The 22,876-nt window shown below is 47.7% G+C and overlaps 1 protein-coding gene across 3 annotated transcripts in view; it reads left to right on the top strand.

Annotated features, from left to right (window-relative positions):
• LOC115121444 (USP6 N-terminal-like protein) overlaps positions 1-22,876 on the top strand; it is a 99,758-nt gene that overhangs the window by 7,910 nt on the left and 68,972 nt on the right. The window contains exon 2 of one of the 3 annotated variants that reach the window (XM_065008245.1): positions 7,145-7,245. In XM_065008245.1, the coding sequence (XP_064864317.1) occupies positions 7,242-7,245 (4 nt within the window). In that variant the 5' untranslated portion in view covers positions 7,145-7,241. Of the gene's footprint in view, positions 1-7,144; positions 7,246-7,830; positions 7,841-21,316; positions 22,117-22,876 lie in introns of those variants that run through there. The other 2 variants (XM_065008247.1, XM_065008243.1) reach the window with 2 other exon arrangements.

The raw sequence follows: 22,876 nt of genomic DNA on the forward strand, positions 1-22,876 counted from the left end.
AATCCAGGTTAGCAGGCAATATTAACCAGGTGAAATTGTGTCACTTCTCTTGCGTTCATTGCACGCAGAGTCAGTGTATATGCAACAGTTTGGGCTGCCTAATTTGCCAGAATTTTACGTAATTATGACATAACATTGAAGGTTGTACAATGTAACAACAATATTTAGACTTATGGATGCCACCGCTTAGATAAAATACAGAACTGTTCCGTATTTCATTGAAAGAATATTATATATATATATATAATATTTCTGTGTGTTATTATGTTATAACTAAGTCTATGATTTGATATTTGATAGAGCAGTCTGACTGAGCGGTGGTAGGCACCAGCAGGCTCGTAAGCATTCATTCAAACAGCACTTTCGTGCATTTTTCCAGCAGCTCTTTGTTGTGTGTCAAGCATTGCGCTGTTTATGACTTCAAGCCTATCAACTCCCGAGATGAGGCTGGTGTAACCGAAGTGAAATGGGTAGCTAGTTAGTGGGGTGCGTGCTAATAGCGTTTCAAATGTCACTCGCTCTGAGACTTGGAGTAGTTGTTTTCCTTGCTCTGCATGGGTAACGCTGCTTCGAGGGTGGCTGCTGTCGATGTGTTCCTGGTTCGAGCCCAGGGAGGAGCGAGGAGAGGGACGGAAGCTATACTGTTCCACTGGCAATACTAAAGTGCCTATAAGCACATCCAATAGTCAAAGGTTAATGAAATACAAATGGTATAGAGAGAAATAGTCCTATAATAACTACAACCTAAAACTTCTTACCTGGGAATATTGAAGACTCATGTTAAAAGGAACCACCAACTTTCATATGTTCTCATGTTCTGAGCAAGGAACTCAAACGTTAGCTTTTTTACATGGCACATATTGCACATTTACTTTCTTCTCCAACACTTTGTTTTTGCATTATTTAAACCAAATTGAACATGTTTCATTATTTATTTGAGGCTGAATTGATTTTATTGATGTATTATATTAAGTTAAAATAAATGTTCATTTAGTATTGTTGTAATTGTCATTATTACAAATAAATGTAAAAAAATCGACCGATTTAATCGGTATCGGCTTTTTTTGGTCCTCCAATAATCTGTATCGGCGTTGAAAAATCATAATCGGTCGACCTCTAACACACACACACACACAGTTGAAGTTTGAAGTTTATATACACCTTAGCCAAATACATTTATACTCCGTTTTCACAATTCCTGACATTTAATCACAGTAAAAATTCCTTGTCTGAGGTCATTTAGGATCACCACTTTATTTTAAGAATGTAAAATGTTAGAATAATAGTAGAGAGAATTATTTATTTCAGCTTTTATTTCTTTCATAACATTCCTAGTGGGTCAGAAGTTTACATACACTCAATTAGTATTTGGTAGCATTGCCTTTAAATTGATTCATTTGGGTCAAACTTTTCAGGTAGCCTTCCACAAGCTTCCCACAATAAGTTGGATGAATTTTGGCCCATTCCTCCTGACAGAGCTGGTGTAACTGAGTCAAGTTTGTAGGTCTCCTTGCTCTCACACGCTTTTTCAGTTCTGCCAACAAATTTTCTATAGGATTGAGGTCAAGGCTTTGTGATGGCCACTCCAACACCTTGACTTTGTTGTCCTTAAGCCATTTTGCCACAACTTTGGACGTCTATAAGTCTATGCTCAGTAAATCTCCGCCTTATCTCAGCTCACTGGTCACTAGCACGCGCTCCAGCAGGTATATCTCACTGGTCATCCCCAAAGCCAACACCTCATTTGGCCGCCTTTCCTTCCAGTTCTCTGCTGCCAGAGACTGGAACGAATTGCAAAAATCGCTGAAGCTGGAGACTTACATTTCCCTCACTAACTTTAAACATCAGCTATCTGAGCAGCTAACCGATTTGCTGCAGCTGTACATAGTCCATCTGTAAATAGCCCACCCAATTTACATTTACATTTAAGTCATTTAGCAGACGCTCTTATCCAGAGCGACTTACAAATTGGTGCATTCACCTTATGACATCCAGTGGAACAGCCACTTTACAATAGTGCATCTAAATTTTTTAAGGGGGGGTGAGAAGGATTACTTTATCCTATCCTAGGTATTCCTTAAAGAGGTGGGGTTTCAGGTGTCTCCGGAAGGTGGTGATTGACTCCGCTGTCCTGGCGTCGTGAGGGAGTTTGTTCCACCATTGGGGGGCCAGAGCAGCGAACAGTTTTGACTGGGCTGAGCGGGAACTGTACTTCCTCAGTGGTAGGGAGGCGAGCAGGCCAGAGGTGGATGAACGCAGGGCCCTTGTTTGGGTGTAGGGCCTGATCAGAGCCTGGAGGTACTGAGGTGCCGTTCCCCTCACAGCTCCGTAGGCAAGCACCATGGTCTTGTAGCGGATGCGAGCTTCAACTGGAAGCCAGTGGAGAGAGCGGAGGAGCGGGGTGACGTGAGAGAACTTGGGAAGGTTGAACACCAGACGGGCTGCAGCGTTCTGGATGAGTTGTAGGGGTTTAATGGCACAGGCAGGGAGCCCAGCCAACAGCGAGTTGCAGTAATCCAGACGGGAGATGACAAGTGCCTGGATTAGGACCTGCGCCGCTTCCTGTGTGAGGCATGGTCGTACTCTGCGGATGTTGTAGAGCATGAACCTACAGGAACGGGCCACCGCCTTGATGTTATTTGAGAACGACAGGGTGTTGTCCAGGATCACGCCAAGGTTCTTAGCGCTCTGGGAGGAGGACACAATGGAGTTGTCAACCGTGATGGCGAGATCATGGAACGGGCAGTCCTTCCCGGGAGGAAGAGCAGCTCCGTCTTGCCGAGGTTCAGCTTGAGGTGGTGATCCGTCATCCACACTGATATGTCTGCCAGACATGCAGAGATGCGATTCGCCACCTGGTCATCAGAAGGGGGAAAGGAGAAGATTAATTGTGTGTCGTCTGCATAGCAATGATAGGAGAGACCATGTGAGGTTATGACAGAGCCAAGTGACTTGGTGTATAGCGAGAATAGGAGAGGGCCTAGAACAGAGCCCTGGGGGACACCAGTGGTGAGAGCACGTGGTGAGGAGACAGATTCTCGCCACGCCACCTGGTAGGAGCGACCTGTCAGGTAGGACGCAATCCAAGCGTGGGCCGCGCCGGAGATGCCCAACTCGGAGAGGGTGGAGAGGAGGATCTGATGGTTCACAGTATCGAAGGCAGCCGATAGGTCTAGAAGGATGAGAGCAGAGGAGAGAGAGTTAGCTTTAGCAGTGCGGAGCGCCTCCGTGATACAGAGAAGAGCAGTCTCAGTTGAATGACTAGTCTTGAAACCTGACTGATTTGGATCAAGAAGGTCATTCTGAGAGAGATAGCGGGAGAGCTGGCCAAGGACGGCACGTTCAAGAGTTTTGGAGAGAAAAGAAAGAAGGGATACTGGTCTGTAGTTGTTGACATCGGAGGGATCGAGTGTAGGTTTTTTCAGAAGGGGTGCAACTCTCGCTCTCTTGAAGACGGAAGGGACGTAGCCAGCGGTCAGGGATGAGTTGATGAGCGAGGTGAGGTAAGGGAGAAGGTCTCCGAGAGGAAGAGAGGAGGGGATAGGGTCAAGAGAAGAGAGAAGAGAGGAGGGGATAGGGTCAAGCGGGCAGGTTGTTGGGCGGCCGGCCGTCACAAGACGCGAGATTTCATCTGGAGAGAGAGGGGAGAAAGAGGTCAGAGCACAGGGTAGGGCAGTGTGAGCAGAACCAGCGGTGTCGTTTGACTTAGCAAACGAGGATCGGATGTCGTCGACCTTCTTTTCAAAATGGTTGACGAAGTCATCTGCAGAGAGGGAGGAGGGGGGGGGGGATTCAGGAGGGAGGAGAAGGTGGCAAAGAGCTTCCTAGGGTTAGAGGCAGATGCTTGGAATTTAGAGTGGTAGAAAGTGGCTTTAGCAGCAGAGACAGAGGAGGAAAATGTAGAGAGGAGGGAGTGAAAGGATGCCAGGTCCGCAGGGAGGCGAGTTTTCCTCCATTTCCGCTCGGCTGCCCGGAGCCCAATCTACCTACCTCGTCCCCATATTGTTTTTATTTACTTAGCTGCTCTTTTGCACACCAGTATCACTACTTACACACCATCATCTGCTCATCGTCATCTGCTCATCTATCACTCCAGTGTTAATCTGCTAAATTGTAATTACTTTGCTACTATGGCCTATTTATTGCCTTACCTCCTCACACCATTTGCACACACTGTATATAGACTTTCTTTTTTCTCTATTTTGTTATTGACTGTACGCTTGTTTATTCCATGTGTAACTCTGTGTTGTTGTTTCTGTCACACTGCTTTGCTTTATCTTGGCCAGGTTGCAGTTGTACATGAGGACTTGTTCTCAACTAGCTTACCTGGTTAAATAAAGGTGAAATAAAAAAATACAAGTATGCTTGGGGTCATTGTCCAATTGGAAGACCCATTTGCGACCAAGCTTTAACTTCCTGACTGATGTCTTGAGATGTTGCTTCTATATATCCACATAACTTTCCTTCCACATGAAACCATCTATTTTGTGAAGTGCACCAGTCCCTCCTGCAGCGAAGCACCCCACAATATGATGCTGCCACCCCTGTGCTTCACGGTTGGGATGGTGTTCCTCAGCTTGTAAGCCTCCCCCTTTTTCCTCCAAACATAACGATGGTCATCATGGCCAAACAGTTCTATTTTTGTTTCATCAGACCAGAGGACATTTCTCCAAAAAGTACAATCTTTGTCCACTTGCAAACCGTAGTCTGGCTTTTTTATGGCGGTTTTGGAGCAGTGGCTTCTTCCTTGGTGATATAGGACTTTGCTGATATAGGACTTGTTTTACTGTGTATATAGATACTTTTGTACCTGTTTCCTCCATCATCTTTACAAGGTCAGTTGCCTTTGTTCTGGGATTAATTTGCACTTTTCGCACCAAAGTATGTTCATCTCTAGGAGACAGAACGCGTCTCCTTCCAGAGCGGTATGACGGCTGTGTGGTCCCAAGGTGTTTACACTTGCGTACTATCGTTTGTACAGATGAACGTGGTACCTTCAGGCGTTTGGAAATTGCTCCCAAGGATGAACCAGACTTGTGGAGGTCGACACATTTTTTTTTCCGAGGTCTTGGCTGAATTATTTTGATTTTCCCATGATGTCAAGCAAAGAGGTACTGGGTTTGAAGGTAGACCCTGAAATACATCCACAGGGACACCTCCAATGGACTCAAATTATGTCAATTAGCCTGTCAGAAGCATCTAAAGCCGTGACATAATGTTCTGGAATTTTCCAAGCTGTTTAAAGGCACAGTCAACATTTACATTACATTTAAGTCATTTAGCAGACGCTCTTATCCAGAGCGACTTACAAATTGGTGCATTCACCTTATGACCTCGTCAACTTAATGTATGTAAACTTCTGACCCACTGGAATTGTGATAAGTGAAATCATCTGTCTTTAAACAATTGTTGTAAAAATGACTTGTGTCAAGCAAAGTAGATGTCTTAACCGACTTGCCAAAACTATAGTTTGTTTACAAGAAATGTGTGGAGTGATTGAAAATCGAGTTTTAATGACTCCGACCTAAGTGTATGTAGACTTCCGATTTCAACTGTGTGTGTGTGTGTGTGTGTGTGTGTGTGTGTTTTGTTAAATAAATAAATATTTGGATAGTGACCAGTACTAACACATTAACCAATCGTCCAATGCATTGCAGGAGCATTTTTAGCTACTGCCAATTTTCAACCATCCCCATGGGCTCTAAAAACCAATAAAATAAGAATCCATTCAAAATCACATCAGTATGTTATCACAATTATATGCACAAAGAAAAATGTCATTATATAATTAGATGCGCAAAGCAAATGTCATTGATATACAGAGTGTACAAAACATTAGGAACACCTCTTTCCATGACAGACCAGGGATGGGCATCTTTGAGACCAATTCTACTTATTTGGACTACTTTCGGGTCCATATTAGGAAGGTGTTCTTAATGTTTTGTACACTGTGTACCCTAATATTTACAACATGGATTCATGAACACAGTTGTAAGTATTGGCATTTTGGGATTGACACATGAAACTAGTTCGGTGCTTGTTCATCTTCTGTTAATTAAAGCTGGAATCCTTAATTGGTGAAACTGCAATGTCTGTTTGGTGAAATTACAACAATGGGGAAATTACTGCAAACAACAAACACTTTTTTTCCCCTCTGACAAAATTGCACACACATTAGGACAGCAGAATATGCATTGCAATTTATTTAACCACGCTACTGAATTCTCCTCTCCTCTGTTTTCATCAACAAAACGATGACTAAGGCGCTGGGGGCGAACAGTGAAGTTGTTTCCCCTAATGGTGATTCCATCTTTAAGTGTTTTTCTGACCTGTGCTCGACCAATAGCAGAGGTCTCTAGGAAGAATCAGATCCTCTGTGTCTTCTGCCCTGTTGTGTCATGGCAACATGAGCCAGGTAATTGACCCCTCCCTCCCCCTGCTTGGCTTGCATCTGCAGCACTATCCAATCACCTGTTATTACCCCACCACAGAGGAACACCACTGTCACCAGACAGGTTTAGTTTGGTGGGCCGGTGGCTGGGCCTTATGGGTGCACACACACACACACACACACACACACACACACACACACACAGGCCTGGTCACTCTCACCGCACCCTGTCTTACTAACTCAATGATGACACTAATGATCAACACACACACAGGCCTGGTCACTCTCACCGCACCCTGTCTTACTAACTCAATGATGACACTAATGATCAACACACACACAGGCCTGGTCACTCTCACCGCACCCTGTCTTACTAACTCAATGATGACACTAATGATCATGCCAACTGTCGTCTCTAATCCTCTTCATCTGTGTGTGTGTGTGTGTGTGTGTGTGTGTGCCCTGCACGTACTGTGTGTTTGTGTCATGGAGCACGTCACTCCAGGGGTGTATGGCAGTGAGGTGGACAGGATAGATTGTACCCATCATGGAGTCAGTGACGCAGGTCTAATGTGATTCCTCATATGAAAGACATCATGATATTTCTGAACGTTATAATGATTTGTCTTCTTGACAGTGTGTTGCCTCTAAAAACCTTACGCATTTGTCCCTGAAACATTCAAATTGTCTGAGAACCTACTTAGTTTGGTTTTGGTCTCCGCTCATTTGAATGACTCCTCTCCTTCTCTGCAGGTCATGAGTGCCTCTAGGAGGGCACCTGTGGAGAACGACCGCACCTGTCCAAAATCCCGCCTGGGCCCTACCCTGTTCCCCGCCCCCGGCCTCCACTATGAGTAAGTACCTATAACCCCTCACCATGCCCCTCAACAACACAGCCAGGGCTATCATAGGTCACTACCCTTCTCACACCATCTAGCCAACCTGAACCGTACTGTTCCGGCCTCCACTATGAGTAAGTACCTATAACCCCTCACCATGCCCCTCAACAACACAGCCAGGGCTATCATAGGTCACTACCCTTCTCACACCGTCTAGCCAACCTGAACCGTACTGTTCCGGCCTCCACTATGAGTAAGTACCTATAACCCCTCACCATGCCCCTCAACAACACAGCCAGGGCTATCATAGGTCACTACCCTTCTCACACCATCTAGCCGGCCTGAACCGTACTGTTCCGGCCTCCACTATGAGTAAGTACCTATAACCCCTCACCATGCCCCTCAACAACACAGCCAGGGCTATCATAGGTCACTACCCTTCTCACACCATCTAGCCAACCTGAACCGTACTGTTCCGGCCTCCACTATGAGTAAGTACCTATAACCCCTCACCATGCCCCTCAACAACACAGCCAGGGCTATCATAGGTCACTACCCTTCTCACACCATCTAGCCGGCCTGAACCGTACTGTTCCGGCCTCCACTATGAGTAAGTACCTATAACCCCTCACCATGCCCCTCAACAACACAGCCAGGGCTATCATAGGTCACTACCCTTCTCACACCATCTAGCCGGCCTGAACCGTACTGTGCCGGCCTGCACAGTTTCGCACTGTTCGGTTCAGCTCACTAGTGGGAAAAGTCCTTTTTATCGTTGGTAGCTATTTGATGTACCCGTCTGGGTAGAAGCTGGAGAAAAGAGAAGTAGCTCCTTGCTATGCTTCTGTGATCCACAGTGCTCTACTACATGTGGCCTATGGATGCTTCATGTGAAGAGGTGTTAAATGGGCTCAGTCTGTCTGCACCTCCTGCTCCCTGTGGCTGAACCATATGGCAGAGAGGAGAGAGTGCTGCGTCCTTGACTCGCCACGGCAATCACCCATCAACCAGCCCCGCAATGCATGATTGGAAGGGGCATGGGGTGTAGCAGGACGCACACTCCATCGTGTGTGTGTGTGTGTGTACAGCTGTGCCTGGGCCATCTTTGTCTATGGTGTTGAATCTGACAGTGTCTAATGGGACATGCTGCATTCTATGGAGAAGTGAGCTGTGAATCACACCATGTCTGAGCTTCTGCTCAGTTCTATGTTAAGATATTGCACTTGGAATGTGTCTTGGCTCAGAATACATGGGCAATAATTAAGAGCTCCGGGGTGTGTGTGTGTGTGTGTGTGAATGAAGTTAGCGGTGTCAATGGAATGAAAAGGTGCGTCCACGTAGGACCAAAACGTTGTTTGTCCAATGTTATCTGGATATCTTCTTTCAAAGGGACTTTTCCCACGGCTCTTTATCAAGTCGAATTCCAGATTCAACAAAGCAAAACATATTTAAGAGCATTTCCGATAAATGTATTGCATAGAGCTGGCCTGATTGTCCACTATGTCCACGTTCTACTATAATAGACATGTCTGTTCCATACAGTTGATTTCTATCTGCAGTGCTCTGCGTAGGCTCGGTCTCTGGCTGGTGCTGAAGGGTTGCTCGTCGGTTACCGGGGCAACCCTGTGCATGTGTGGTGTTCTACTGTAAGGTGATTGGATTAGCCAGATGCTGTGGAGGGGAGTGCTGAGAGAGTGAACTGGACTACTGCCTTTTCCTCTGCACGCTCCAACGCTCATAAACATGCAGGGGAAGCGTGGGACAGCGTGCTCGTGGTCTGTGCTCGTGGTCTGTGCTCGTGGTCTGTGCTCGTGGTCTGTGCTCGTGGTCTGTGCTCATGGGCCAGGTATTTATAGCTTACTACCTCTGTGCTCTCACACTGCAGAGCTGGGCTAGGAGGGTTAGGAGAGAACTGGGTGGGCAACCACTCTTGGACCACACCTGGTGATTCCTCATGAAAGTAGCTAAATAATTCTCTCTATATATATATATATAAAAGTAAAATTCACAGAGCAGCGTGTGTGTATTTTGGAGGAAGGATTGTTGACATTAGTATATTAAATCAGAATTGAAGTTGCCCAGGCCTCCTTTAAGACGCCATAGTGTTTCATCTGTAGGTGCTACAAAGTAAACGTTGGTGTCATGTGAAGCTTTCCAGCTTGCTCTGTGACACCAGTACTATTCTCCAGCTTGCTCTGTGACACCAGTACTATTCTCCAGCTTGCTCTGTGACACCAGTACTATTCTCCAGCTTGCTCTGTGACACCAGTACTATTCTCCAGCTTGCTCTGTGACACCAGTACTATTCTCCAGCTTGCTCTGTGACACCAGTACTATTCTCCAGCTTGCTCTGTGACACCAGTACTATTCTCCAGCTTGCTCTGTGACACCAGTACTATTCTCCAGCTTGCTCTGTGACACCAGTACTATTTTGATTTCAGTAACACATTTCTTACATTTGACTATTGAAAAATATGAACATGATTATAGAAAAGATGTGTTTTATTAGCCACATTTTTCTTTCTATTGTTTTACATAATATATTCTACAGGCGTATCAAAGTTCCCGAGTGTGTATCAGAAAAGTGTGTGTGTGTGTCTCTATGTTCTGTGCTCAGGCCCTGCGTAGCCTATCACTTTTCCTGCTCTGATAAATGCTGCAAGGCCTTCCCAGCTGTGATCCCCCACTTCAGTCAGAACACAAATAGCACAGCTACAGAGTCGGTCAGGCTGCACCAAAACAACAAGCACTAACAACCCAAACCACTAACACAACACTCTGCTGTAAACCCCACGGGAGAAGCTGATAGTTCACGTGTTGTACTGCGGGACCCCCAATCTGCTTTCTCGGCAGACCATGTGCTCTGGGATAAAACGGCTTTGTTTTATCCCTTTTTATTATTTATCTGTCCCTCTGGTCAATTCAATCAGTGACTGTGCCCTCGTTGATATCCCTAGTTAATTACCCTGATTAGCCTCCACCCGCCCGTTAGCCTGTAGGATGGGAAGATGATGCTCTCTCTAACGAGTCTGTTAATGAGCGACGGGCGATGGAGGATGACTCGTTCTGGATGGACTAATTTCCTGTGCATTTGGAAAGGAAGAGTGGAGAGGACACAGAGGGGGAGGACACAGAGGGAGAGGACAGAGTTTGCCTCTGCATCTCACAAAGTTTTGACAGATACAAGATGTTGGCTTTTGTAAAGTGCTTTGAGCAATTGGTTTAAAAAAAAACCCTGCTTTCTGTTTTAATGTGAAACATGCGTACTCACAGTGAAGGGTAGCTCTTTCTTAGCCTTGAAATGGCTGGACTGTGAATGCTTATACACAGGCCCTTTGGTTAGTGTAGATGTCTTTCAGTAGTGTAGTTATCAAAGGAACCAGAGTTCTCTCTCCACCCCCCTCTCCCTACTGACCAGCCGTGTTTGATAAACAATCCAGACACTTCACATGTCTGTGTTATGGAGGTAGAGATGAAAGGGGGAGTGATGAATGTTACCAGATGTCTAGCTATCACCAGCCGCCCCCCTCTCTCTCTGTCTCTTCCCCCTCTCTCTCTCTGTCTCTCCCCCTCTCTCTCTCTGTCTCTCCCCCCTCTCTCTCTGTCTCCCCCCTCTCTCTCTCTGTCTCTGCCCCCTGGCTCTCTCTGTCTCTGGCTTTATTGGCATGGGACACACGTGTTAACATTGCCAAAGCAAGTGAGGTAGATAATATAGAAAAGTGAAATAAACAATCAAAATTAACAGTAAACAGTAACAATGTACAAATGGTTAAAGAACACAAGGGAAAATAAAGAAGCATAAATATGGGGTGTATTTACAATGGTGGTTGTTCTTCACTGGTTGCCCTTTTCTTGTGGCAACAGGTCACATTATCTCCTAGTATCGCTCTCTGCTCTCTCTCTGCTCTCTTCTCTCTCTGCTGTCTCTCTCTATCTGTCTCTGCCCCCTCTGTCTCTGCCCCCTCTGTCTCTGAGCTGAGAACTGATCTGATGTCATTCGGTAGCTAGCATGCTGTTGGGTCCACAGTGGCTAGGCGTGGTGCAGACCAGGGTCATTATCTCCTCTAAAGCCTCATCTGGTCTCCATCTGCTGGGCACTGAGACAGCACCGCTAGCCTAGTATGCTGGCTACCACTGCTCTCTGACAGCCTGCTGACAGCCTGATAGCATGTTCCCCATGACAACAGGGCTAGTGTTAACAGGCTACTGGAACACACTTTGACTGAATAAAAATGTTCTGAATGCAAATCCAGGCCCCAGAACTCTAACCGGCTAATACTTGGCCCTGGTTAAATCCAGGCCCCAGAACTCTAACCGGCTAATACTTGGCCCTGGTTAAATCCAGGCCCCAGAACTCTAACCGGCTAATACTTGGTCCTGGTTAAATCCAGGCCCCAGAACTCTAACCGGCTAATACTTGGCCCTGGTTAAATCCATGCCCCAGAACTCTAACCGACTAATACTTGGCCCTGGTTAAATTCAGGCCCCAGAACTCTAACCGACTAATACTTGGCCCTGGTTAAATCCAGGCCCCAGAACTCTTAACCGGCTAATACTTGGCCCTGGTTAAATGCAGTTGGCCTCCAGTCCATTAACTTGGCCCAGTCTAGGGCTATACAATCTAACATGGGAAATGTCGGCACTGATAAAGTGTCCAACCCCTGGTTCTCTGTCTCTTGGTGTAGGGCCAGGCCTGCTATCGTCCCTGTCTCTGGACAGGACAGCTCTGCTTAGCACAGCGACACTCCAGCAGGCCCTCCGACTGACACAGTGATAATTACTGGAGTGAGAAGTATTTGTCAGGGGGACAAAGCTAATTTGTGTGGTACAGGTTGGACTAGTCTATCACAGTGTCCTGAACAAGTTGAGAAGGTTGAGTATGGGAGAGTCCACATAGGTGTTAGTACAGTGTTTTAGCTTATTTCTACAAAATGTAAATTATTTATCTCACGTTGAAGGTGTCACCTCTAACAGGCAGGACAGTTTGTAGTAGATATAGATGGGTTGGCTGACAACGGCATGACAACGGTGCGCACGCTTCAGTGGGGCGGAGGGCGGTGTGTTGTGGTTCTGGATGGCCAGTTGGTTAGCAACAATGACAAGCTGCCATGTGGGTAATCGGAGGTGGTGCGTTTCAGCTCGTTGTATCTTGTTCCTGATACAATGTTTTTCTGTTTAGGTGTTTTGACTGATGTCCGTGTTAATATGGCTACATTTCGCTAGCTAGCTAACCAACAACTTTAACGATGTATTCGAGAGACAAGTGCTCCTGGTGCGAAATGTATTTGTTTTCAATAAACATTGGAGACGAAATATAGTTTACAGGGTCAACGTTCTAAGCCAACCCTGTCTGATTTGCGTTGGTTTTTGTTGCTTAACAACCAACCCGTCTATAACTGGAGCAACCGGCTGCTATGGGTTATTGCTGCTACTGTATAGAGGTACCAGCGTTGCTGTATTGCTTGTGTCCATTGCTGCAGTGCAGTATTCTAGTGTTTATGTTTTGGGCTTTAGCACAGTAGTGTTTATGTCCTCTCCCATATCCTCTGATCTCAGTTCCTCCTGTGGAGCCGTAGTCTCACTTCTGTTTTCACAATGGAACCAAGTCTCCCACTAGACTGACCTGGCTTCCTGTTTCTCTCTCTCTCGCTCTCTGCCTGCCTCTGCTTTTCTCTGTAGATGATGATGGTATGATTGCTGTTCTCGTAGGGCTGTAGTGTGTGTTGATGAGGGGAACAGGAAGGAAGCCTCCCAGGATTATCATTACATCTAGCAGTAAACACAGCAGCAGGAGGAGATGGATCCTCTGAGCTGTCCTCAGGGCATCTCACCAGCGGAGCAGGGACACGGGACACACACTCTGGGCTGGGGACACACACTCGGTCACATAAGTACAGTGCACACTGACTGACACACACTCGGTCACATAAGTACAGTGCACACTGACTGACACACACTCGGTCACATACGTACAGTGCACACTGACTGACACACACTCGGTCACATACGTACAGTGCACACTGACTGACACACACACACACACTAGATGTCGACCGATTATGATTTTTCAACGATACCGATTCATCGGCCGATTTTTATTTATTTATTTATTTGTAATAATGACAATTACAACAATACTAAATGAACACTTATTTTAACGTAATATAATACACCAATAAAATCAATTTAGCCTCAAGTAAATAATGAAACATGTTCAATTTGGTTTAAATAATGCAAAAACAAAGTGTTGGAGAAGAAAGTAAAAGTGCAATATGTGCCATGTAAGAAAGCTAACGTTTCATTCAGTTCCTTGCTCAGAACATGAGAACATATGAAAGCTGGTGGTTCCTTTTAACATGAGTCTTTAATATTCCCAGGTAAGAAGTTTTAGGTTGTAGTTATTATAGGAATTATGGGACTATTTCCCTCTATACCATTTGTATTTCATTAACCTTTGACTTTTGGATGTTCTTATAGGCACTTTAGTATTGCCAGTGGAACAGTATAGCTTCCGTCCCTCTCCTCGCTCCTCCCTGGGCTCGAACCAGCAACACAACGACAACAGCCACCATCGAAGCAGCGTTACCCATGCAGAGCAAAGGGAACAACTACTAGAAGGCTCAGAGTGAGTGACGTTTGAAACGCTATTAGCGCGCGCTAACTAGCTAGCCATTTCACTTCGGTTACACCAGCCTCATCTCGGGAGTTGATAGGCTTGAAGTCATAAACAGCGCAATGCTTGACGCACAACGAAGAGCTGCTGGCAAAACGCAGGAAAGTGCTGTTTGAAGGAATGTTTACGGGCCTGCTTCTGCCTACCACCGCTCAGTCAGATACTTAGATGCTTGTATGCTCAGTCAGATTATATGCAACGCAGGACACGCTAGATAATATCTAGTAATATCATCAACCATGTGTAGTTAACTAGTGATTATGATTGATTGATTGTTTTTTATAAAACGTTTTTATACACACATACACACACACATACTTACTGACAGACATTTTCATAGAATTAGTCAATTCTATTACCAATTAGCATTTCTCTCTCTCCACACTCTCTCACACACACACAGTAATTGTGGTGACTTTTCTACTACCATAAGGCTGGTTGTTGGCCTATCATGGGCGTTGTAGTCTGCATGTTGCCATGGTGATCTCTACTCCCAGCTCTACCCTGGCACCCTGCTGCTCCTCACAAAGTTGAACCTCTCAATAGTTCATGTGTTGGAGTTGAGTTCAGACAGATTGGGTCATGCACTATGTATAGAACCGAGACAGGCTGGGCCTTCATTCACATCATATTTACTCACGCCGTTATTCCACTCTCTCGGGACGCATCCCAAAGGGCACCATATTCCCTATATAGTACACTACTTTTGACCAGAACCCCATGTGTTCAAACATCTAGCTCAAACTGGCGGTTTACTTGCGTCGTGTTTTGCCTTGAAAGCCTCATATAAACAACGTGGCTGTTCAAACGAAAGCGGTACGGTGTCTTCTATGTACCCGCGGTTTATGAATGGGGCTCGTAAATCTGTACCTCCAGGACCCGCACACACACACACACACACACACACACACACATTTGTGGTGTACATTGGTGTAATTGTGATGAGGTGAATGCATATCACACACAGGCGAGCTGTTAAACACACATGGCTTACACTGCAGCATACGCTGGCACGCTCTTAAATAGCTGGCGCTCAGGCAGTCATTCCCGTCTCCCTAGTGGCAAGGACACAACATACCTTAACCAATGAGAAACCACCCTACCACCACACGCACCCTGTGACAAATGGCCAAACCATTCACACCTCGTGACCAATACCACCCCCCCCCCCACCTCCACTGACCATTGGCAAGCTGGCCCCACCCCTATGACCAATAACAAATGACACACACACCCTACTGAGCATTGAGTAACCGCACACACACTCTCTGACAAATGGCGTGCAACCCGTCAACCGATGACGAACGACGCGCATCGTATCGACCAATGTCAAACCGAGATAGACCTGAAGACTCATGAACGGCTGGCTGACCGCGAGCGTGCCTGAGCAGAGCATCATGGGTATCGTTCATAAACTCCCACAGCACGACTACACATCATGGTCACCTCTACCTCTGGTGCTCCACTGTTTTAGCAGCTGCTGATTTTACTGTTGGCATGTAAACAACTCCACACACACACACACACACACACATCTGTTTGCTCAGCTCTCCCCATAGAGAGCCTTTATGGCTCTCTGAATCTCTCACCATCCTGTAAAAGGCCACAGCAGATGCTCTGTACATGCCGTGGCGTATAGGTCACTCTGGCTACAGAGGGTAGGGTGAAGGACAGACTGGGCTTGCCAGAGGGAAAGTATGGGGTTAGAGGGAGGGACAGATGTAGGCGTGAGGCCAGGTTTGGGATGATGAGTATACTTTGGACAGAGGCCTGGTTTGGGTGAGGGGGAGGACTGGCTTGGATGTGGGAGTGGCCTTTGAGAGTGTAAGAGTGAGGTGTGAGACGGCCAGTGGCCAGAACTGGTTTGGGCGAGGACTGAAAGTGCTCAGAGATTAGGAAAGGTCAGATGTCATTGTAGAGTTTGGAGACTCAAAGCAGTGTGGGTATGCAGCAGTACAGTAGTCAGTGGAATAATAGCAGTCTTTTGATTGGTTGGAAAGTTAAACCCCGCGAGCAGGAAGTGACACGATGCAAACAGGAAGTGTGAGGGAGCCCAGTGATGTTTTTCCAGGCTGCCCCCCCCGTGTTCCATTCCCTCGCGCCCTGTGGCACGGAGCCAGAACAGAGGAAGGATGAAGGAAAGGGAGAGAGGAGGGATGGGGAAGGGACAGGGGACTGGGATTTATCATGTTGCTTTGACCTGTCAGATCAGTGTTCATGGAAGTTAGGAGATGAGTAAGGGAAGCCGGTTTAGTTCAGAATACAACACACTGTTAGTGTAGAGTTCCTGTACTTATTGGCCTTCTACAGTGTGTTCCTACCAGTCCACGCTAACAGCGACTGGCTGTTTTCAGCGTTTTGTCACGTTGATTTGTTTGTGCATTAGCCCCCTTGTCAGCTAGCTCGACCTGGAGTGAACCTGCTGGAGAGAGAGATGCATGTAGGGAGGGAGAGAGAGAGGGAATGTTTCGGGATATTGGAGTTACTACTGTCTAGAGGCAAACCGGCAGCGATCAAAGAGCTGTATTCATGTTGGACTGCTAAAATTGGAGACGTCTCTTGAATGATTTCAGTGAGTGAAAATGAGCCTGTGCAAACCTCTACTCTCTTTTCCCTCTTACTCTATCAGTCTATTTGCCGTTTCTTATTTAGTTTTCTCCTACCTTGCTCGCTCTTTCTCCCCATTTCTCATTCTCAATTTTCTCCCTTTCATCCCTCCCTCGTCTCTGGAGACACTTTCTGGTATCTTGACCTCTGGAGTGTTTTCCATCATGAGTGTCCTCAATCGAAAACCACCCAAAACCCACACTGACAGTTCCTTCTAGCCTTTGCTGATTCATAGATTGAGGACTGTTGACAGGCTGAACTCTATCTTCCTCCTAGATTGAAGAGGTGATTTCCCCAGCTTTGAAGGACTTATCTGTCATTTCCTGTCAGGCAGGTGTGAACAGAGCGCCGTGGAGGGGCCATTGATTTGATGTGTGTATAACTGGCCCTCTTATGACCAGGGCTGAGGGGCCGTCGGAGAGAGGGGAGACTGTCGATATATGCCTTTGAATGTCTCCTCCATCGACAGGAGATCAATCCATACTCCGCCGGGTCTTCCTCTCTTCACCTCTCTTGCTTTGCACGCCTTTGGTCAGTACAGATACACACACACACACACACACACACACACACACCTTTATTTCCCTTGGTTATCTTAGTCAGAAAGGTTTATGTTGATCATATTAAGGCAGCATATGACAGCACACAGGAACTGTAGAAGATGTGGACCAGCAAGACTAGATAATAAACACTGAAGTCCACTAGACTGTGTTGTATCGGTGTGTGTGTTTGTCCAGGGGACTTAGAGGTGGTGCTCTATCTCTGTGATGGGCCCCACACTCCCAGCATGTCAGGGTCACAGACAGATAGCAACAGCAGCATAGTGTTGGGGCATAGCAACAGTGCACTATAGTGTTGAGGCGTAGCGACAGTGCTCTATAGTGTTGGGCCGTAGCGACAGTGCACTATAGTGTTGGAGTGTAGCGACAGTGCTCTATAGTGTTGAGGCGTAGCGACAGTGCTCTATAGTGTTGAGGCGTAGCGACAGTGCTCTATAGTGTTGAGGTGTAGCGACAGTGCTCTATAGTGTTGAGGCGTAGCGACAGTGCTCTATAGTGTTGGGCCGTAGCGACAGTGCTCTATAGTGTTGAGGCGTAGCGACAGTGCTCTATAGTGTTGAGGCGTAGCGACAGTGCTCTATAGTGTTGAGGCGTAGCGACAGTGCTCTATAGTGTTGAGGCGTAGCGACAGTGCTCTATAGTGTTGAGGCGTAGCGACAGTGCTCTATAGTGTTGAGGCGTAGCGACAGTGCTCTATAGTGTTGAGGCGTAGCGACAGTGCTCTATAGTGTTGAGGCGTAGCGACAGTGCTCTATAGTGTTGAGGCGTAGCGACAGTGCTCTATAGTGTTGAGGCGTAGCGACAGTGCTCTATAGTGTTGGGGCGTAGCGACAGTGCACTATAGTGTTGGGCCCAATAACTCAATGCCTTAGGAGGGCTGCACACACACTCTTGCACAGCTTTATTTGTTGTGCGTGCAGAGTTAAAGAAGTGTGTGTGTGTGTCTTTGTGGGGAAATGTCATTAGGATCAAGAATGACACTGGCTGCCCCATTACAGCTTGCAATGCAGACTGCACACTATCCTTGGGTTGAGGGTGTGTGTACATGTGTGTCTGCGTGCAGGTTCCCACCTTTGTGCATGTATGAGTCATCTCTTTGCAAGGTCAATGAAATGCGTCAATGATGTATGATCTTCTGTAACTGAATGGCATCACCTTATTGCCATGGTTGCCAGGGTGAAAAGCATTCATACTGGAAGAATGCATTTCTGGAGAATACATAACAGGAAAGAGAAGAGTTGAAGTACGTCTGATGCAGTGAAAATAATTTAAAAACATTGAATAATGAAGTAAGCCTTATGTGACATCATTACATGTTTGTTTGCCTGAATTGGCAGGTTTAACGCACCAGACATGCTTCTGGGAGAGCACCATGGTTATCTTCTGATTAACCATCATAAACAGAAAGATGAGTGCAGGAAATTAGTGGAGGGAGACAGAGGGGAAGATATCGAGAGTGTTATGGAGAGAGGGAGCCAAAGGCAGAGACGGAGGGAGATGGGGAGACAGAGGGGAAGATATCGAGAGTGTTATGGAGAGAGGGAGCCAAAGGCAGAGACGGAGACGGAGGGGGAGACATGGGGAGAGACACCGAGACGGGGGGAGACTCGGACACACACAGAGAGAGACAACTACTGATGATCACATACAGCTGGTTTTGACTTCCCCTGTATTTCCCCGTTCTGTTCATGCACCAGGCTTCAGAGTGACGGTGGAGCAGGGCGTCGTTACTAAGAGGGGAGCAACGGAGAAGGAGAGGGGGAGAAAAACAGAGGGAGGGAGGGAGAGGAAAGATTGAGGCAGAGGGGGGAGAGCGAGGCTGTCCGTGAATGAGGATGTACTCCCATTAAATCAATTTGGAAGGAGAGATCGAGGGTGGGAACAAGAGAGGAACAGCGAGATGGGGAGAGAGCAGTGCACAGGGAGAGAGTAATAAACAGGGCGAGAGAACAATGAGAGTTGGGTGGACTGACTGCCTTACCCCAGTGAGCTAGCTAGCTGTGGATGTGAGCAGAGTGGCGTGTCTTTGGAGCAGGGATACTGCTGTTATTGATCCAAACCACCTTCCTCTGTTCTGCCAGCCAGGTGAACTCCTACAGCACAGCTCTCTGAACAGAGAGGGAGAGCAACAGAGAGAGATCTGACAGTCTCCTTCATGTGTTCCTGAGAGCTGGGTGCGTGTTCAACTCTATTGCCTCTGCCGAACAAGATAAGTGTGTGTTCTGTGTGTGGGAGCACCGACTGGGGAAAAGAACACACCCTCTCTCTCCGCTGAACCTGGGAGTCTCAGAAGAGCAGCTAACGGCAGCTAACAAACCAACGACCTCCAGCTCCCAGCCGTCGGGTTGAGATGACATTGTGTGTGAGAGCGGTGGTCTGGGTATTAATGGATCTGTGAGAGCAGTTGTCTGCTTTACCTGGACCTGCGAGAGCAGTGGTCTGCTTTACCTGGACCCGTGAGAGCAGTGGTCTGCTTTACCTGGACCTGTGAGAGCAGTGGTCTGCTTTACCTGGACCTGTGAGAGCAGTGGTCTGCTTTACCTGGACCTGTGAGAGCAGTGGTCTGCTTTACCTGGACCTGCGAGAGCAGTGGTCTGCTTTACCTGGACCCGTGAGAGCAGTGGTCTGCTTTACCTGGACCCGTGAGAGCAGTGGTCTGCTTTACCTGGACCTGTGAGAGCAGTGGTCTGCTTTACCTGGACCTGCGAGAGCAGTGGTCTGCTTTACCTGGACCCGTGAGAGCAGTGGTCTGCTTTACCTGGACCCGTGAGAGCAGTGGTCTGCTTTACCTGGACCTGGGAGAGCAGTGGTCTGCTTTACCTGGACCTGCGAGAGCAGTGGTCTGCTTTACCTGGACCCGCGAGAGCAGTGGTCTGCTTTACCTGGACCCGTGAGAGCAGTGGTCTGCTTTACCTGGACCCGTGAGAGCAGTGGTCTGCTTTACCTGGACCTGTGAGAGCAGTGGTCTGCTTTACCTGGACCTGTGAGAGCAGTGGTCTGCTTTACCTGGACCTGTGAGAGCAGTGGTCTGCTTTACCTGGACCTGTGAGAGCAGTGGTCTGCTTTACCTGGACCTGTGAGAGCAGTGGTCTGCTTTACCTGGACCTGTGAGAGCAGTGGTCTGCTTTACCTGGACCTATGAGAGCGGTGGTCTGGTATTAATGGATCTGTGAGAGTGGTGGTCTGGGTATTAATGGATCTGTGAGAGCGGTGGTCTGGTATTAATGGACCTGTGAGAGCGGTGGTCTGGTATTAATGGACCTGTGAGAGCGGTGGTCTGGTACTACTGGACCTGTGAGAGCGGTGGTCTGGTATTGCTGGACCTGTGAGAGCGGTGGTCTGGTACTACTGGACCTGTGAGAGCGGTGGTCTGGTATTGCTGGACCTGTGAGAGCGGTGGTCTGGTATTGCTGGACCTGTGAGAGCGGTGGTCTGGTATTGCTGGACCTGTGAGAGCGGTGGTCTGGTATTGCTGGACCTGTGAGAGCAGTGGTCTGCTTTACCTGGACCTGTGAGAGCAGTGGTCTGCTTTACCTGGACCTGTGAGAGCAGTGGTCTGCTTTACCTGGACCTGTGAGAGCAGTGGTCTGCTTTACCTGGACCCGTGAGAGCAGTGGTCTGCTTTACCTGGACCCGTGAGAGCAGTGGTCTGCTTTACCTGGACCTATGAGAGCGGTGGTCTGGTATTAATGGACCTGTGAGAGCGGTGGTCTGGTATTAATGGACCTGTGAGAGCGGTGGTCTGTGTATTAATGGACCTGTGAGAGCGGTGGTCTGGTATTAATGGACCTGTGAGAGCGCTGGTCTGGTATTAATGGACCTGTGAGAGCGCTGGTCTGGTATTGCTGGACCTGTGAGAGCGGTGGTCTGGTATTGCTGGACCTGTGAGAGCGGTGGTCTGGTATTAATGGACCTGTGAGAGCGGTGGTCTGGTATTAATGGACCTGTGAGAGCGGTGGTCTGTGTATTAATGGACCTGTGAGAGCGGTGGTCTGGTATTGCTGGACCTGTGAGAGCGGTGGTCTGGTATTGCTGGACCTGTGAGAGCGGTGGTCTGGTATTAATGGACCTGTGAGAGCGCTGGTCTGTTATTAATGGACTTGTGAGAGCGCTGGTCTGGTATTAATGGACGTGTGAGAGCGCTGGTCTGGTATTAATGGACCTGTGAGAGCGCTGGTCTGGTATTAATGGACCTGTGAGAGCGCTGGTCTGGTATTAATGGACCTGTGAGAGCGCTGGTCTGGTATTAATGGACCTGTGAGAGCGCTGGTCTGGTATTAATGGACCTGTGAGAGCGCTGGTATGGTATTGCTGGACCTGTGAGAGCGCTGGTCTGGTATTACTGGACCTGTGAGAGCGGTGGTCTGGTATTACTGGACATATGAGAGCCGTAGGAGGACGGGAGGCGATAATCTACCTGGACAGGAACAACCGCTGACCCCTGGAGAGAGAGGAGAGGAAGAGCAGTGATGCAGACTGCCTTCAGTGTCTTAGAACAGACTGCCTCTCTAGGTCGACCTAAATGTGACTGTCGTAGATATTCACATGTAGCAGAGTAGGAGAGAAAGTGTGTGTGAGTGCTAGGGACGTGCATGTGTGATCGCGTAAGGGAGTGTTGAGGGCTTGCTGCTGCTGCTGGTGCTGAGAGCGACTGAGGAGAGAGGGAGGTTGGATCGGAGCAGAGAGGAAAAAGGCTTAGGGATGACTGGGTGGAACTGGAGGCTAAAGCTGACCTTGGAATCATCCTTGGAACCTTGAGGGGCTGCCGCCACTACTCCACCCCAAAGAGAGGAACTAGGACTGGGGAAAGATCCGGGCTCTGTGGACCCTAAACCTGGTGCCTGGGAATAAGATGGGCTTGACTTTTAAGACATTGGGATGATGTCAGAGGGCCCTGTGAGGGATGAGGTTGTCGGGGGTGCGAGAGTGGACTCCCCACGCCCGGTGAACATGGTTGGCCCCTCCCCACTATGAGCATGCAGGTGCTTCATATGGTCAGGGAGCTGGTGTCTCCCTCCCGACGCAGAGCAGCCGCCAGATACGGAGGTGTGTTTCAAGTTTTATTGTCTCATGGACAAGTACAGTGAAATGCCTTTCTTTCTTTTGTGTGTGTGCTTCTGTCTGAGTGTGTCTGTCTCTGTGTGTATCTGACTGTGTTGTACGTTAGCTGTACTGTGTCCCTCAAAATGAATGCAATTAACTTCTGACAGACCCCCTGTGTGTCTGTGTTTGAGAGAGTTGGCTAGAGAGAAAGAGATTCCCTTGGTACTGCTGTAATAGCTCTGTTGCAATAGGGGTGTGTGTGTGTGTGTCCGGTGAGTAGTTAATAATGAAGGAAGGTTCCCTGGGGTAATGGGACACTTGGTGACCCCGATCTAGTCCTGTCTGCTGATTGGACCAGCTCTGAGGGGTCAGTGTTGGGCTGTGGGCACTAATGATTGGCTAATGCTTTTCACTGCCAAAAGCTCAGTCTACACTCTGAGGAGAATCACCTGGGTTCTGGGTGGAGCCGTAACACTCTATATCCCCATTCAGGCTACTGGCTAGTGATCATATATGGGTTGTGATGTGTGTTATTTTAAAGACATCTAGGCCTCAAGAATCTCCTTAACAAAGGCTGCCTCTATTCTCTTAGCCCCGTGTGTCTAAGCTCTATTCTCTTAGCCCTGTGTATCTAAGCTCTGTTCTCTTAGCCCTGTGTATCTAAGCTCTGTTCTCTGAGCCCTGTGTATCTAAGCTCTGTTCTCTTAGCCCTGTGTATCTTAGCCCTGTGTATCTAAGCTCTGTTCTCTTAGCCCTGTGTATC

This window comes from Oncorhynchus nerka, linkage group LG23 (genome assembly GCF_034236695.1).
Source record: "Oncorhynchus nerka isolate Pitt River linkage group LG23, Oner_Uvic_2.0, whole genome shotgun sequence".
NCBI classification, from domain to species: Eukaryota; Metazoa; Chordata; class Actinopteri; order Salmoniformes; family Salmonidae; genus Oncorhynchus; species Oncorhynchus nerka.